Source organism: Pipistrellus kuhlii, unplaced genomic scaffold (genome assembly GCF_014108245.1).
Source record: "Pipistrellus kuhlii isolate mPipKuh1 unplaced genomic scaffold, mPipKuh1.p scaffold_m20_p_1, whole genome shotgun sequence".
Lineage (NCBI taxonomy): Eukaryota > Metazoa > Chordata > Mammalia > Chiroptera > Vespertilionidae > Pipistrellus > Pipistrellus kuhlii.
In genome coordinates, this window is record NW_023425404.1 from 44462229 (window position 1) to 44479385 (window position 17157).

At 36.9% G+C, this 17157-nt stretch overlaps 1 protein-coding gene across 4 annotated transcripts in view; it reads left to right on the forward strand.

The window, feature by feature from the left end:
* The window catches only part of DMXL2 (Dmx like 2), a 140772-nt gene that overhangs the window by 29387 nt on the left and 94228 nt on the right, over nt 1-17157 (forward strand). For 3 of the 4 annotated variants that reach the window (XM_036442045.2, XM_036442016.2, XM_036442035.2), the window contains exons 4-6: nt 2618-2696; nt 3488-3623; nt 4660-4726. In XM_036442045.2, coding sequence (XP_036297938.1) covers nt 2618-2696; nt 3488-3623; nt 4660-4726 — 282 coding nt within the window. Of the gene's footprint in view, nt 1-2617; nt 2697-3487; nt 3624-4659; nt 4727-4767; nt 4874-17157 lie in introns of those variants that run through there. The other variant, XM_045582484.1, reaches the window with a different exon arrangement.

Genomic DNA, 17157 nt, shown 5'->3' on the forward strand with positions numbered 1-17157 from the left:
GGGGATCGAGACCGCGACCCGGGTATGTGCCCTTGACCAGAATTGAACCTGGAACCCTTCTGTCCGCAGGCTGATGTTTTATCCCCTGAGCCGAACCATAGGCCAATGCTCTGTCCACTGAGCCAAATTGGCTAGGGCTGCAAGTAATTTTTAAATAAAAGTTTATATTCTTAAATACATTACAGCAAGTGGTTTTAATGTTTCATTAAATGTATATATTTGAGTTTCTTTTTACATTGCCCAGAAATACCAATTAAAATATTAGTCTTTTCCCTGTGATAGTTTTATAAAATGGATATCAAATTTTAGAGTCACATCGAGTATTTATTAAAATTCAGATTCCATGGCTGGGAGTGAGGGATGAAGGGAGCCTAATAAATGGTTACAGAAGATGATTTGACTTTGGGTAGTGGGAATTAGATAACAGGATCATATAGATTTCAAGTGTATATTTCTTTGATACAAGATCTATCAAAGAAATATACACTTGAAATCTATATGATCCCATTAACTAATATCACCCTAATATATTTTTAAAAATTCAGAATCCAGGCCTCACTTCTAAATTTATGCTATGTATTTGGTCCACAGATTATACTCCAAGAAATACTAAAGGAAAGAATATTAAGGATGTTTATAATTTTAGGAATGATTTAATTAGTACTTTGAAATAGATCTGTTGAACAGTATTCAAAATACTGTTGTGCCCTAGTCGGTTTTGCTCAGTGGATAGAGCGTCGGCCTGCAAACCGAAGGGTCCCAAATTTGATTCCCATCAAGGGTATGTATCTTGGTTACGGACTCCTCCCTGGCTCAGGCCCTGGTTGGGGCTTGTTCAGGTGGCAACTAGTTGATGTGTTTATCACATCAATATTTTTCTCTTTTTCCTTCTCCTACTTTCTTTAAAAATCAATGGAAAAATATCTTAGAGGAGGATTAACAAAAATAGTGAAAATAATAAAATACTGCTGTGATTATAGTATGTTCAGCAGTGGCAGGGAAAATAATATTTCCCTGGTTAAAAAATATAAAATTAGTTTGGGATAATAAAATTCAAGTTTTGCAGTTCTACTTTAAAATTATGGCTGTAGATAAATAATTAAATAAATTAAATAAATCTTAAATAAATTATTTCATTGTTGAATACTCTAAAATATTATAAAGAGAGAAGGAATTACGACTTATTAATATTACTGTCCAAGCGGTTAATGTGTAACTTGCCTAAGTCACACAGCTTTACATTGCAGAATACTTCCACAGAAGGCTATTTTATATTCATATACTACAAAGAAGTATCTAAATTTATTTTTACTTAGATACTGTATGTAATGGAAAGGCCTTGGACTTTTAACTTTAAATCTTCTTTCTACCTTTAAAATGAAAATAATTAAGAAAAAAGGATGGAAATTACTCAAATAAATTTAATATAGGTCAGGTTTGTGGATTTTATACATTATGTAATTTAAATTTGATGACTTTATGGGAGGTATATCTAGTTTTATTTTAGACACTAGAGGCCTGGTGCACAAAATTGTGCATGGGAGGGGGCCCCTCAGCCCGGCCTGCACCCTCTCGCAATCTGGGCCCTCTCTGGGGATGTCCAGATCAGGCCTAAATTGGCAGTCAAACATCTCTTTTGCAATCTGGGAGCTCTGGCTCCTAACTGCTCACCTCCCTTCCTGCCTGATTGCCACTAACCACTTGCCTGCCTGCCTCATTGTTCCTAACCATTCGCCTGCCTGCCTGATCACCCCTAACTGCCTCTGCCTTAGCCCCCTCCACTGTGGCTTTGTCCAGAAGGACATCTGGAAGGTTGTTCGGCTGTCTGGTCTAATTAGCATGTTATGCTTTTATTATTATAGACAACACTTTTTTCTAAGGTGCATTTTATTTTATTTTTTTAAATGTATTTTTACTGATTTCAGAGAGGAAGGGAGAAGGAGAGAGAGAGAAACATCAATGATGAGAGAGTCATTGATTGGCTGCCTCCTGCACTCCCCCTTCTGGGGATTGAGCCCACAACCCAGCATGTGCCCTTGACTGGAATCGAACCTGGAACCCTTTTGTCCGCAGGCTGATGTTTTATCCCCTGAGCCAAACCAGCTAGGGCTTATTTTGTTTTTATAAACATTCATTTAACATATGCATTTTAGCCATTATAGCGCTAAAGACAATTCCTGCTCTAGAAGAGTTTAATTTCTTGGGAGAATCAAACATATGAACACATAATAATTCAGAGTGACCAATATTATAATGATAGAATGTAAAAAGTGTAAGGAGTGCTGCCAGGATGTAAGAAAAGGCTTCACAGCAGAGGTGATGATTTATCCAGATCCTGATCTAAGCATAGGAATTTGCTTAAGTATAACAATGTTTACAGACATGGAAAGAAGCCTGAGAGAACATGCTTTGTTTGGGCATGGCAAACAGTTGGATATGGTAGAATAGACAGTAATTGGAACCATTGGAACTTTTCAAAAAAACACTATTTTGAAAGTAATAGTGAAATATTTACTTCTTTATTTTAGATCATAAGGTCTTAAGTTGAAGAAAATGATGCAGTGTTTGTGGATATTTTCAATATATTTTTTCTTTTTTTTCTCTTTATATATTTCAGCAACTCAAGTGTCAGTGGCTTAAAACTGGGCAGTTTTTTTTGAGTTCCGTGACATACAATTTGGCATGGGACCCTCAAGGTATTCACTAGTTCTGTTTAGAAAAATAAATAATTTGTTTAAAATGTATGATGACAATGTGATATAATAAGAAAGTGATCAACTATAAAATTTATTTTTGCTAGTGAATGAATGTACTTTTTTCCTTCTTGGTGCACATGGCTTTATACAGTGCTGAATTTACTATGTGCTTTCCCCCTGCCTTTGAATATTGTATTTTAAGAACAGTGATGATTTGTTTCTATAGTGAACATGTATTGTATTTTATCCTTAACTGTATTTTTTAAGAAAGAAAATAAGAAATTAAACAGGACCAAAAACACTCCTATCTTATTTTGTTATTTGTATTTCAGGAAGTTATTCTCTTTAATTTTGAAAGATTAGAAACTTCTAATGATAATGGCTTTTGTCCCATTTAACATTCACAATTAATTAAATTAATTTTTATATTCCAAGTAGAAAAACAAATTTCACTAATTTTCAGTTATGTCTTACATCTTTATAACATCATATGTGGTATTTGGGGGGCTCTTTTTAAAAAAAATAATAATTCTACTTCCTGTTAATTTTTAAAAAAGATTTACCTGATATAAGCTCTTTCTCAGGAAAGCTTTTTGTTTTTTGTTTTGTTCTCAAGTTTCTGCCAAGAACTACTCTTTTTTGTGTAGTGGATTCTTAAAACTTTTAAATAGATATGTCAAAAATGTTTTGCATAGAAAATATTGCTTATTTTTCACAACATAGTTTAGAAGCCCACGTATGTTCTTTCTCTAATTTTTGCTTATTCATTAGAACATTCTTTAATTTTTCAGATAACAGATTGTTGACAGCAACTGATTCTATTCAGTTGTGGGCTCCTCCAGGAGGTGACATTCTGGAAGAAGAGGAAGAAATTGATAATAAAATTCCCCCTGTTTTAAATGATTGGAATTGCATCTGGCAGTGCAAGTTAGTGTCTAACTCTGTTGTTGTGTTTGTTAATTTTTTTAAAATGTTGCCTAAAATATGTTATGTTGCATAATCATCTTTATTTTTTGATGACACCATTGTATTTAGAAGCCTAGAAAGTGGAATTTTTCTAAACCAAAAGTCATTATAATATATCATTCAATCTGTGCTATAGTTGGTTGTTTAAGAAAAAGACAGAAATATTTTCATAGTATAACTCAGAACTTGTGTTGACAGAGCTGCACATAGGAATTACTTATTATTAGAAGAGATGTGGATGGTGAAGGAGAGGGAAAGATGTGATGAAAATTGCCAGCCACTCTTTCAAGTGGAAGGATGGTTGAACAATTAACAATGCGGATTATGTGAAGGGGTCCAACTAGCCAGGGAAGATGATGAGCTTAGTTTTTAACATGGTATATTTAGGATGTTGATGGCACTTGTAGGTGGGTATATAATTTATACATTTTAATTACACTTTTTTTTTTGATCCCTAAAGTAAACTCTGCATTAGTTTTAATTAATTGTATTTTTAAAAAGGTGATATGTTTTATTTTTAGAATGTTGAAAACAGTCTTGTTCTGATTATGTTAAAAATCTTATTTTGACCATCCTATATAATAAAAGAATAATATGCAAATTGATCCTAATGACGGAACAACCAGGAATGACTGGTTGCTATGATGTGCACTGACCACCAGGGGCAGATGCTCAATACAGGAGCTGCCCCCTGGTGGTCAGTACACTTCCACAGGGGGAGCACCCACAGAGAGTGGGCCTAAGCCGTTAGTTGGATATTCCTGAGGATTCCTGGCCTACCAGAGGGATGTCTGACTGCCAGCTTAGGCCCGATCCCCTGGGGAATGGAACTAAGCCATCAGTCGGACATCCCCTGAGGATCCTGGACTGCAAGAGGGCGCAGGCCTGGCTGAGGGACCCCTGAATGCATGAATTTTCATACACTGGGCCTCTAGTTTATATATACAGTGTTCCAGATTTTTAAAATGTTAACTCTTTAACCTTTTTTTTTTTTTAGAACTGCAGTATCTGTACATTTGATGGAATGGTCCCCTGATGGTGAATATTTTGCTACTGCTGGGAAGGTAAAGGACCAAACAAAATAGAAACAAAAGAAACAAAATAAAGATGTTTCTATTCATTCTCATTTTCAGTTTTCTCATCTGGAAAATTGGGATAATCTTACTCTTCAAAGTTGCCTGAGGCATAGTAATAGATTTGTAAATGATTAGGTATGTTTCCTGTAGGTAATAGGCACTGGAAAATAATGGCTATTATTCTTATTTCACCTTTTAAAAAGTTTTTATTTTTAAAAATTAATTTTTATCTTTCCAAAATAGCACGTGTGCATAATTTAAGAAGTAAACTAGTACCACTAGAATCACAATGAAAAGAAACTTTCCTTCTTTGAGGCAATTATTTTTCAAATTGCACATTTTGGCACTTCCTCCCATTTTCCTAAATAACTTGCTTTTGCTCCCATTTCTTGATTCTTTTCCCTTTATTTTTATGTATCACCTCTTGGAAGCTGAGACTTTAGTTCTCTAGCTGATGATTCTAACTATCTTTCTACTCTTAGCACATACACACATTTACTTCCCTTCCTCCTGTCTTCCTGAGGTATCTCATAATTTTGCATAAATCAGTATCTATTGTTTAATTATTGATTGTGAAAAATATTCCTCACATAATAATTATTTTGGTACTTTACTATTTGCTTAGTTTTCTTTTTACCTAATTTATCTCCTAAACCTCTGATAGTTTTTGAATCTTCTCTCATAATCCCATATAGGAGGTAGATATTGTTCTCTTTTCTCCAATCTGGGTTATGCTTTCCAAGTCTAAAGTAGCAGACCTATCATTTTGGGGTTTTCTTTTAGTGATCTCAGGAGATTTTCTTTGTCTATCTCCTTTGTTATATTCCCTGTTTCTTAGTATCATCTATCTTCCTATCTATCTTCCTCTCTTCTTGATGAAGATATCCTTTAGTAGGTTCCTTAGAAAAGTTGGAAGGGAAAAACATTTTGAGGCCTTGCAAATATGAATAAATATTTCTTCTGCTTTTATGTTGATTTGGCTGGGCAGAGAATTGGGTTAAAAATATTTTTCCATGAGAATTTTTTGTCATGGTTCTATTGCCTCTTAGCTTCCACTATTGCCATTTGAGAAGTTCAGTGCCATTTCGACCATACTGACCTATCTTCAGCTTATAGAGGTTTTGAGAATCTTTTTTTTTTTTAATTAAAAAATATGTTACTGATTTTTTATAGAGAGGAAGGGAGTGGGATAGAGTTAGAAACATTGATGAGAGAGAAACATTGATCAGCTGTCTTCTGCACACCCCTACTAGGGATGTGCCCACAACCAAGGTACATGACCTTGACCAGAGACGAACCTGGGACCCTTTAGTCCGTAGGCCAACACTCTATCCACTGAGCCAAACTGGTTAGGGTCAGAATCTTTTTTTTTTTTTATAGTGTCACATGTCTGAATTCTTAAATAATATAATGTTTAGCTCTACATATTTTTGTATTTATAAAAATGATACCGTATAATTTTTGAAAACAACTTAAAGATTTTAAAACATAAATTTATTTTAATAGCCATAATGTACTTATAAATTAATGCATTCAATAAAAATTACATTTAAAAATAATAAGTTAAAATTAAATTGTATTTTTGTTCTGGAATTAAAATTTCCTTATTACACTTTATAAGGCAAGAATAGCTTTTCTGAGAACACCAGAATTTATTCAAGGCTTTTGGGTTAATCTCTAGTTGTGGAACACTCAACTGTTTTGTGGTTGAAAAATTACTTGGCACAGAGGTAGTTGCTCAAGAGTTGATGACAACACAAACAGGAAGAATGTGCAACATTGTAGACAGAGAGACTGCAACCATGTGTAGTTGTTTAGCAGTAAACTAAGTAATAACTCATAATTTCAAAGTACTGAGGAGTATACGAACTTTAGAGATATCTGCAGAACTATAATATAATTTTAAGATATCTGTGGTTTTTATTAGAGACAAAGTCATACGTACTGGACATATTACTTTGGTTTGCTTATATCATAACTGAAGTTTAACATTAGTGATTTTATAATTAACAGTTATGAAAATAGAAACATAATTAATTATTATGATAATTAAAATAAATTTTTTAACCAAGGAGTGAGGATGTCTTTGCAATTGATTTTTAAGAAAGAGTAGAAGGGAGGGAGAAGGAGGAGAGAGAGAGGGAGAGAAACATCATGTGAGAGAGACATTTTGATTGGGTGCCTCCTGCACATGCCCTGGCTGGGGAGGGTGGAGAGGGAATGTATGGTCCCATGACCAGAACCAACTTGTGAAACCTCCCTCGGTTCACAGGCTGACACTTAACTACTGTACCATACAAGCCAGGGTGAAACATAATTGTTTTCCCCCCCTCTCAAATTCATGGTAATTTTGAGTCTTAGTTTTCTTGATTTCTGAAAAGTAGACCCCAAAACAAGGACTCGAGTATAAGAAATTAATATGGGGAATGATTACAAAGAAATATATTAGAGCCGAAGCTGGTTTGGCTCAGTGGTAGAGCGTCGGTCTGCGGACTGAAAGATCCCAGGTTCGATTCCGGTCAAGGGCATGTACATTGGTTGCGGGCACATCCCCGGTAGGGGGTGTGCAAGAGGCAGCTGGTCAATGTTTCTCTCTCATCGACGTTTCTAGCTCTCTCTCTCTCTCCCTTCCTCTCTGTAAAAAATCAATAAAATAAAATAAAAAGAAATATATTAGATTTGAGACTAGGAAGTGAAGGTGTTAAGTAAAGGGTATGTTGTCATACAGGTGATTAATAAGGTTAAATCTCTAGGTAACTCTGGGAGCCAGTGTTTCTCACACTTTGTTTCTCACCCATGTTCTTTAAACACATTAGTCATTGGTTGAGGGCTGGTGAGGGCAGGGTGTTATTATAATTCTCAGCTTTCACACAACTCCTGAAAAACCTCAGGCAAAGAGATGTAGATGCTGGAACTAAAATGCTAAGACATGTGGGGGATCCAGTTGATACATTTTTATTAATTTAAATGAGAAAGAATATGTTTTTTATTCTTTCTCTGACAGGTTGCTTGCCTCCATTCTACTTACTTCCTTTTCTAGTGATGCCTGCTTTTAAGGGCAGAATACTCTTCCATGTTCACTCAGGTTGTTGGTAGAATTTATTTCTTTGTATGAGTGAGGACTTAGCCTTTTGCTGGCTCTTGGCTGGAGCCTCCTTCAGGCCTGAGGCTGCCTGCAGTTTCTAGTCATGTGGGCTTCCTCTCTTCTCCCTGTTCCTCTTCTCTCTGACTCCCTTTCTCCCCACTTGTTTTCCTTGCTCTCCTTTCCCTCTCACGAATATAGACCTACCTAAACAGTTTGGCAAGGCAGCAAGTAAGAAGCCAAAGGAAAAAAGTAGAAAATATGGATTAAAGTAAATAAATTAGAAGAAAAAATTAAATTAGATTTACAAAACTTTTTGTTTTATTGATAAGACATTCTGTCATTTTTTTATTGTTTAAAGTATTACATATAGCTCCTTTTTGTAAATTTTGATAAGCCAGTTCACCTACAAATTAAAAAATTGGATAGAATGTAGAACTATAGGAAAAAATTTTCACTAAGCCTAAAAAGCAAGGTTAATAAAGCTGAAACTGTTAGGAGAATTATAGGAAAAAACTAGGCAGCCATCTTTAATCTTTAAAAACTAGTATCCCATTACTCCTAAAACTTTACCATGAAAAACACTTGCTTACAAATTTTTCTTTTTTTGCTATTCATATTCCTTAGGGTTACCATATTCTCATGAATGATTAATAAAGTTAGTCATTTTTTGATTTAATGAGTCCATAGTAGATAAACCATGATAATTTAGTATAGGACCAATCATTGTGCCCAGAAAGCTACTCTAGATTCATACAGCTTTATAATATTCCTGGCTAGTCATTGCTCTGACATCAGCTTTGACATTGTTGTGCATGCTGTTGTGTATCATTTGAAGCAGGTATTCCTACCCTCTTCAAAATAACATTAATGGGCACTATGATTATAGGCAGGTATTATATACACTTACATTTTCCTTAGAAGATGTGCTTTGACATATATATTGTCTGATATCCTCTTTATAATGGAACTAACTTGTCCAAGAAAATGCATTTCAGAATTCTAGCAATCTGTATTTGCAAGGGTACAAGAATTTATCACAGTTGTATTTACATTATGATAGACTCTAATATGCAATATATACTTATATGTATATATAATTTGCCTCTCTCTATTTGATAGTGCATTTTTTAATGGAAAACTAATTTGAAAATTTACCTGAAATTAACCTTCATGTGTTTGGCAAGTATTTTTTTGAACTCCTCCACATATCCAGAACTGTTCTATGTGCAATCTTCTGATGAAGAGGACAGACAAGGTCCCTGTCCTCATGCAACTTAATTTGAGGAAAGCCAGAGAAAATATTGTATATTAATAATTGCTACCCAGAAAATTAACACAGGGTACTACAGTGTGACTTGATGTCTGTAAGCATTGTTTTTGTTTTGTTTTTAACTTTTATTTATTTCAGAGAGGAAAGGAGACGGGGAGAGAGAAACATCAATAAGGAGAGAGAATCATTGATCAGTTGCTTCCTGCATCCCCCTCCCTCACTGGGGATGGAGCCCACAACCTAGATATGTGCCCTTGACTGAAGTCAAACCTGGAACCCTTCAGTCCGCAGGCTGAGGCTCTGAGTCAAACTGAGTCAAACCAACCAGGGCGGTGTCGGTGACCTTTAGAGAGGTTTTTCTGGGGAAATAACTTTAAACTGAGAACAGAATACTAGGAAGAAGGAAATTGTGAAGTTCAGAGGAAAGAGTACTTTTGGCCACAGGAACATCAAGTGTAAATGCTCTGACATAGGAATTGGTAGGGTTATTAAAGAGCAACAAAAAGTTTCAGATGCTTCCAAGTAGGCTGTAAATAGGATGTTCCTGGGGAGGTCAGAGTTAAGAGATAGAGAAGTTAATTCATTAGCTGAAAGACAGTGCTTAAAGTTATTGGTCCAGGTGAAATTAACTAGGGAGAAAATGTATGATGGAAAAATAGTGGGACTCAGGATAAAGTCCCAGAATCCCTGAAAATCAAAAGTGGGGAAAAACTGGTGAGAAACGTACAAAGGATGCTTAGAGGCAGGCCCACTAAGAAAGAAAACCAGAGAATGTGACATGAGAGAAGACAGAAGGGAAAGAAAATTCAAGAAGGAGGGAGTAGTTATAATTCCATCAAATGATCTAGAACAGTGGTTGCCAATCCGTGGCCCGTGAGGTCTGAAAGGTTGGCAACTGCTGATCTAGAATACATGGGAGAACAGTGTGAACATGTGTAAATAGGATAGGCCTATCTGTTTGGCACAAGTTAAAATATAAATCTAACCATTTTTAGAATCATAGGATTCCAGTGATCTAAGAGGCCATAGAAAGAAGCTGAGGTTTTTGGGAGATACTTTAAAAACAGTTAATTACTCATGAAAGATGGTCAGTGTTCATTGTCTGAATATCTTCTGAATATTTGAAATTTATCCTTAATGAATCTGAAATTAGCCTTTGTACTTCCAACAAAAATAATGAGACTAAAAGATCATCCTCTTAAATGGGGCAACTAAATTTTAGGCATCATTTTTTTACTTCTGTAATTTTATTAATAATACATAAATCACTTATGAATAGGCATCATCAATTTGACTAACCTATCTTACTAGTTCTTCTGTGGAAGAAATTTTCTTCTATTTTATCTGACTCAATTAATGCCTGTTCATAAGCAGGTTAAAAATGTCATCTTGGACCCCTCATTTACACAGTATATTAATCTAACTTATACAGACAGCATATTTTTATTTTAAAAACCTTAAAAATGTCACTATTCTTCAAATTTTAAAATACTTGCCCAAGTTGCTATCTATGTTTAAAGGCGAAGAGGGCTGACAATCAAAGAAAGAATAGCCGAAACCGGTTTGGCTCAGTGGATAGAGCATCAGCCTGGGGACTGAAAGGTCCCGGGTTCGATTCCGGTCAAGGGCATGTACCTTGGCTACGGGCACATCCCCAGTGGGGAGTGTGCAGGAGGCAGCTGATTGATGTTTCTCTCTCACCGATGTTTCTAACTCTCTATCCCTCTGTCTTCCTCTCTATAAAAAAATCAATAAAAATATATTTAAAAAAAAAAAAAGAAACAATAAATGAAATTATCTGTGAGGCTGTTCATCAGTGCTTTTTGATGGCAGGGGCCACATACTAGTGTTTAAAAAATAAAATTTAAAGAGTGAAAAAAATACTTTCATTTCTTAAATTTTTATTCCTTAGTGTCCAGATTAATAAATCTTAAAATCTATGTAGATTTTAAGTACCTTAAAGGCAGTTCTGTTTGTATAATCCGTCTTCTTTTTTTAAAAAAAATTGTTATGGTTTACAACCTTAGCAATTGATTTTTTCCATTGTATTAGTCATGTTTACCTAGCTTCTTTTTAAAAACTTATCTATTCATTTTTAATTGAATTTGGAGAGGGAGAGAGGGATAGAAACATTAATAATGAGAGAGAATCATGACTAGCTGCCTCCAGCATGGCCCCCACCAGGGACCAAGCCTGCAACCCAGGCATGCACTCTGATTGAATTGAACCATGACTTCCTGGTCCATGGGTTGATGCTCAACCATTGAGCCACACTGACCAGGCTACCTAGCAGCTGCTGCTGCTGCTGCTTCTTCTTCTTCTTTTTTTTTTTTTTTAAATATAATTTATTGATTTTTTTACAGAGAGGAAGGGAGAGGGGTAGAGAGTTAGAAACATCGATGAGAGAGAAACATCGATCAGCTGCCTCCTACACACACCGGGGATGTGCCCGCAACCAAGGTACATGCCCTTGACCGTAATTGAACCTGGGACCTTTCAGTCCTCGGGCCAACTCTATCCACTGAGCCAAGCCGGTTTCAGCTACCTAGCTTCTTATATTCAATTCTCCTAAGACTTAAGTGTTCCATAATACTTATGGAAATATAAGAATGCCTTATTGGTAAAGATCTTTGGGGATTCATAAAATGTGTCATGGATTTAAAAAGCTTATTTCCTTACATTTTTAATAAGATACCACATCTAATTAAAATCCTCTTAAGAGAATAGAAACTAACTCTGTAATGTTGGCATTCTCCCCACCCCGCCACAATCTGTTCTGCTTCTGTTAATAAAGCCAAATTTGTCTTATTTGATGAAACAGATGGCAACTGTGTGATCTACCACTAGAAGTCATTTTCCACCACCTTCACTACATATGACAGGGTTTCAGTTCATGTTGTGGGACTCAAATTCAATTACCTTCAGGATTTTTAATATTATAGTTCATTGAGCACTTTCACTGGTAAGACCTCTGCCTTTCGCAGCTCCCCTGAATTTCCGTGTGCTTTTCTCTTTTCCTGACAGTCCAGATTCACCCTGTATAAGTCTGGGTCCCCAGGGTCTTGCCTGGAACTGGGGTTCAGCTTCTGTCTCCCTCCACTAGAGAAAGCTAGCCTGGCATTCAGCCGCTCGTCCTCTCCACACGCGTGTCTCCGAACCTCAGCCCTTTGCAGCTCCTCTGAGTCTTTGTGTGTTTTTCTCTTTTCTTCTAGTTGTAGAATTTCCATTCAGCCAGCTTTCTTATGGTTCTGGATGATGTCCATTTTGTCTTGTAGTTGTAGTTTTGAAATTGTTGTGTGAGGTAGCAATTTATGTGTTTATATATGCCACCATCTTGGTTTCTCCTGATCAGTGATTCTTATCATTGATGTATCTATCTCTCTCTTCCTCTACCTATCTCTCTGAAATCAATTAAAAATATTTAAAAAAAAGAAAGCACATGATCTTCACTTTGGACTTTGTTATCTTTGTGCAGTATTTTAACTTTCCTCAACTTTTCTTTACCCACTCTTAAAATGCAATCTATTTTGGGAAAGATGATCAGGAAAGTGATTCTAGTGGGTAGAAGTTTTTTGGAGAGGATGGGGGTCGTGAAAATATTTAAAAATTGAGCATGGTGATGGTTGTGCCAATCTGAATTTACTTTAAAAAAAATAGTTCATTGTACACTTTAGGTGACATGTAGAGTATATGAATTATATCTCAACAAAGCTGTTCTTTTATTTCTTTTTAAATAAACACCAGTCTTAAAAAAATAAATAAATAAACACCAGTCTTATAATCAATTTCAGATGTTTTCAGAGGCGCCCCAGGATTTTCTTACCACGTCCCAAACCACAGCTGTGACTCCCAGTTTCCTCCAGTCCTGGTAGATCTGGATGGTGTGTTTTTCAAAGGAGAAGGTGGCAAGAGGCTTGTGGAATTTCCACAACCCCATTTCTGCGATCTCCTCATAGGGCACCAGGACCATTTCCACCGTGCCAGTTCTCTGCTTCCTTTAACCTGTTTGGCAAAAGAATCCTTCATGCTCTGGCCAGAAAGTGTATTCTCTCTTAGGTGGCCTGAATGCTTTTTTAAAGGTCGTTTTATGGATTCAAAAGAATAAACAGAGATGTGGAAAGTTTTTGTCAAATTCCTTTTACATGGTTCTTCCAGTCTCATGGGAAGTGAGATGTGGCTCTGAATTCATCCCAATAGGGTGTCTTTGGGCAAAATCACCCAGAATGGCACATCTCCTGCAGAATGCCCTACACACTTTGCTGCCAGGACTCAGGGGCTTGAGGGTGAGCGAGGCAGCGGTGCCAGCACAGGACTGGGAGAAAGTAGCGCTTTCTACACTGCCCAGGCCCATGTGGACTGCATCTGCACCGGCCGAGGTGGGCAAGGTGTTTCTGCTGTTTTGTTTTGGTCTGGCCTCCACGCCGTCAGCCACGGACCCGGGCCTGCACTGAGACTGTGAATGGTTCGATGGTGGACCGTGGAAGCACTCCCACCTCCTGGAGATTGGCAGTTAGACACTGGAGGCTTCTGAGTTGCTCACGGAAAGAGCATGGCCCGAGGTCCAGAACAGACATGGGTGTCCTTGGCTAGGAGGCCTTCCCAGGCTAGGGGCCACTGGTGGTTTGAAGGCTAGCTGTGCCCCTAATCATGGCGGGGGGTTCCCTCTGGGGCGCTGGCCATCCTGGGCTAGGGGCCATTGTCTGTTTGAAGGCCAGCCAAGCCCACGATCCAGACGGGGGTCCCCTCATGGTGACCATTCATCCCACTCCCTCAGCTTCCTAGCCTGCTGTTTGGTCATCCTTCTGGTCATTTTGGTTATTACAGCTCCTGGATTTTATATATTAGGATTGGTCTTCCCTAGAGTTTTATATAAATGAAATTGTATAGTTTGTACTCTCATGTGTCTTGCTTCTTGCACTTACTGTAGTTTTGAGATTTATCCATGTTCTGTGCATCAGTTCTTTTTATTGCTGAGTTGTATTCTATTATATTATATAAATATATCACAATTTGTTTATCCATTTGCCTTTTTTTTCATCCTCACCTGAGAAGCGAGGATATTTTTCCCATTAATTTTTAGAGAGAGAGGAAGGGCTGGGAGAGGGAGAGAGGGGAGGAAGAAAGAGAGAGAAACATCCATGTGAGAGAGACACATTGATTGGTTGCCTCCAGCTTGAGCCCTGACCAGGAGCTAGGAATTGAATCTGCAACCGAGGTACAGCCCTTGACCGGGAATTGAACTGGAGACTCTTCGGTTTGAGACAGACACTCTAACCACTGAGAAAACCGGCCAGGGCTATCCATTTACTTTTTGATGGACATTTGGGTTGTTTGGAGCTTAGGCTAAAATGAATAAAGCTACTATGATCATTTACTTGAAAATCTTTTGGAGATATTACTTTCATTTCTCATGCGTGAAAAAATACCTAGCAGTGGAATTGGTGGTCATATGGTACTTTACAAAAAAGTGCCAAATCCTTCTAATGTTTTATTATTTGCATTTCTACCAGCAATGGAATAATTTTAGTTGCTCTACTTTCTTGCCAACAATTGGTATCATCAGCCTTTTTTTTTTTTTTTTTTTTTAAGTCCTTACCTGAAGATATGTTTTTATTGATTTTAGAGAGAGTGAAGAAAGGAGAGAAAAAGAAAGAAACACCGATCTGTTGCCTCTTGTTTGCTCCCTGACTGGGGATTGAACCCACAGGAATTGAGCCCGAACCTTTTTGGTGTACAGGAAGACACGCCAGCTAATTGAATCACCCAGCCAGGGCATCATCAGCCTTTTTAACATTAGCCACTCTATTAGTCATGTAGTGATGTTTTCTTACGGTTTTAGTATCCATTTCCCTGACTTCTAATGATGTTGAGCATGTGTTTACTGGCTATTTGTATAATTTCTGTGGTAATGTTCTTATTTATCTTTTGCCCATTTAAAAAATTGGGTTAGTTTCCTCATTATTATTGAGTTGTAAGAGTTTTTTGTATGTTCTTGTATAATTGAAAGATCAATGCATTGAAGATGTTTTCTTCAATCTGTTACTTGTCTTTTTATTTTTTTAAATTGTCATGCAGAAATTTTTAATTTTGAAGAGGTCTAGCTTATTAAGTTTTTGTATTAGTTTGTGCTTTTTATGTCCTAGATCTAAGAAACCTTTGTATACCTCAGAGTCACAAAGATATTATATTATGATTTCTTTTAGAAGCTTCATAATTTTGAGTTTTATATTTTGAGGTAGTTTTTCTGTATTTGATGTTAACTTAATTTTTTTCCAAATGGATATCAAGATACTACAGTAACATTTTTTGAAAAAGTGCCATTCTCCATTGAATTATTTTTAACTTTTTTTTTAATTGAAATGGCTTCTGTGTTTTTTTAAATTGATTTTTTACAGAGAAGAAGGGAGATGGATAGAGAGTTAGAAACATCGATGAGAGAGAATCATCGATCAGCTGCCTCTTGCACACTCCCCCCCCCCCCCGCCCCCCCGGGGATGTGCCTGCAACCAAGGTACATGCCCTTGACCAGAATCGAACCTGGGACCTTTCAGTCCACAGGCCAACGCTCTATCCACTGAGCCAAACCTTTTTCGGCTCTTTAACTTTCTTGAAAACCATTTTTATAAATGTGTAGATCTGTTCTGGCCTTTCTGTTTTGTTCCATTGATCTATATATCTATCCTAATGCTAATAATATGCTGTCTTGATTACTATAGCTTTGTAAGTTTTGAAATTGGGAAGTGTAAGTAAGTTCTGTAACTCTTTTTCAAAATGTCTTTGGTAGTATTGGTCCTTTGGTTTACATACAAATTTTAGAGTAAGATTGTCAGTTTTTGTGAGAAAGCTTATTTTGATTTTTTATTATGTTTACATTGAATCTTTATAGATCAGCTTGGGAAGAATCAGTACATTTGGTCTTCAGATCATATTTATTTAGATTTTCTTTCAGTAATGTTCTTTAGTTTTCACTGTACAAATCTTATACACAACTTATTAAGTTTATCTTTCTAATGTAAAATGTATTTAAACAAATTACATTTCCAGTTATTGCTAATATAGAGAAACTAGAGACCAGGTGCATGAGTTCGCACACAAGTGCGGTCTCTCGGCCTGGCTGGCATTTGGGCCAATTGGGGCTATCTTGCCCAGTCCTGATTGGGACCATTCGGGGCCCCAATCAGGGAGGTTGGCTGGCCGGGAGGAGGGAATGCAGGAGATTGGTCAGTCATCGGAAGTTAGCTGTGGGAGTGCACTGACCACCAGGGGTAGCTCCTGTGTTGAGCGTCTGCCCCCTGGTGGTCAGTGCGCATCATAGTGACCAGTCGACCATCATTCAGTCATTCGGTCTCTTAGGCTTTTATATATATAGACAGAATTTATATTTGAATTTGTATCTTTAGTCTTATGACCTTGCATATCAGTTTTAGCCTTTTTTTTTTTTTAGATTCCTTAGGATTTCATAAATAAAGACAATTGTACTCTTCCTTTCTAATCCATATGCCTTTTATTTTTTCCTCCTTACTCAATTTATTTCACATTCTAAGACTTGTAGTGCAATGTTTACATTGTAGTACATTGATAGAGCAGATATTCTTGAATTGCTCCCGACTTTATGGGAAAAGCTTTCAGTGTTTTACAATTATATGTAAGTAGTACGTTTATTGTAGATGTAATTTAAGAAATTGAGAATGTTCCTTTCTGTTCCTAGTTTGCTGAGAACTTGTCTTATGAATTAGTGTTTACTTTTGTCACATGCTTTTTCTACATATACTAGAGGCCTGGTGCATAAAATTTGTGCCCAGGGCGGGGGCGGGGAGGAGAGAGGGGGCTGTTCCTACAATCCAGGACCCTCGGAGGATGTCAGGCCTAAATGGGCAGTCAGACATCCCTCTTGCAATCTGGGAAGCTGCATGCACAGTGACAATACTTTTCATACAGGTGAAAGGCATCTTGCATGTTGCCCTGATTATAAAAAGTCATACATAACATGATCTTTCTGAGGCAGTAGTACTATCTTCCCTATCTTATGGGTGGGAAAACTGAAGCAGAGAGAAGATAAGTTAT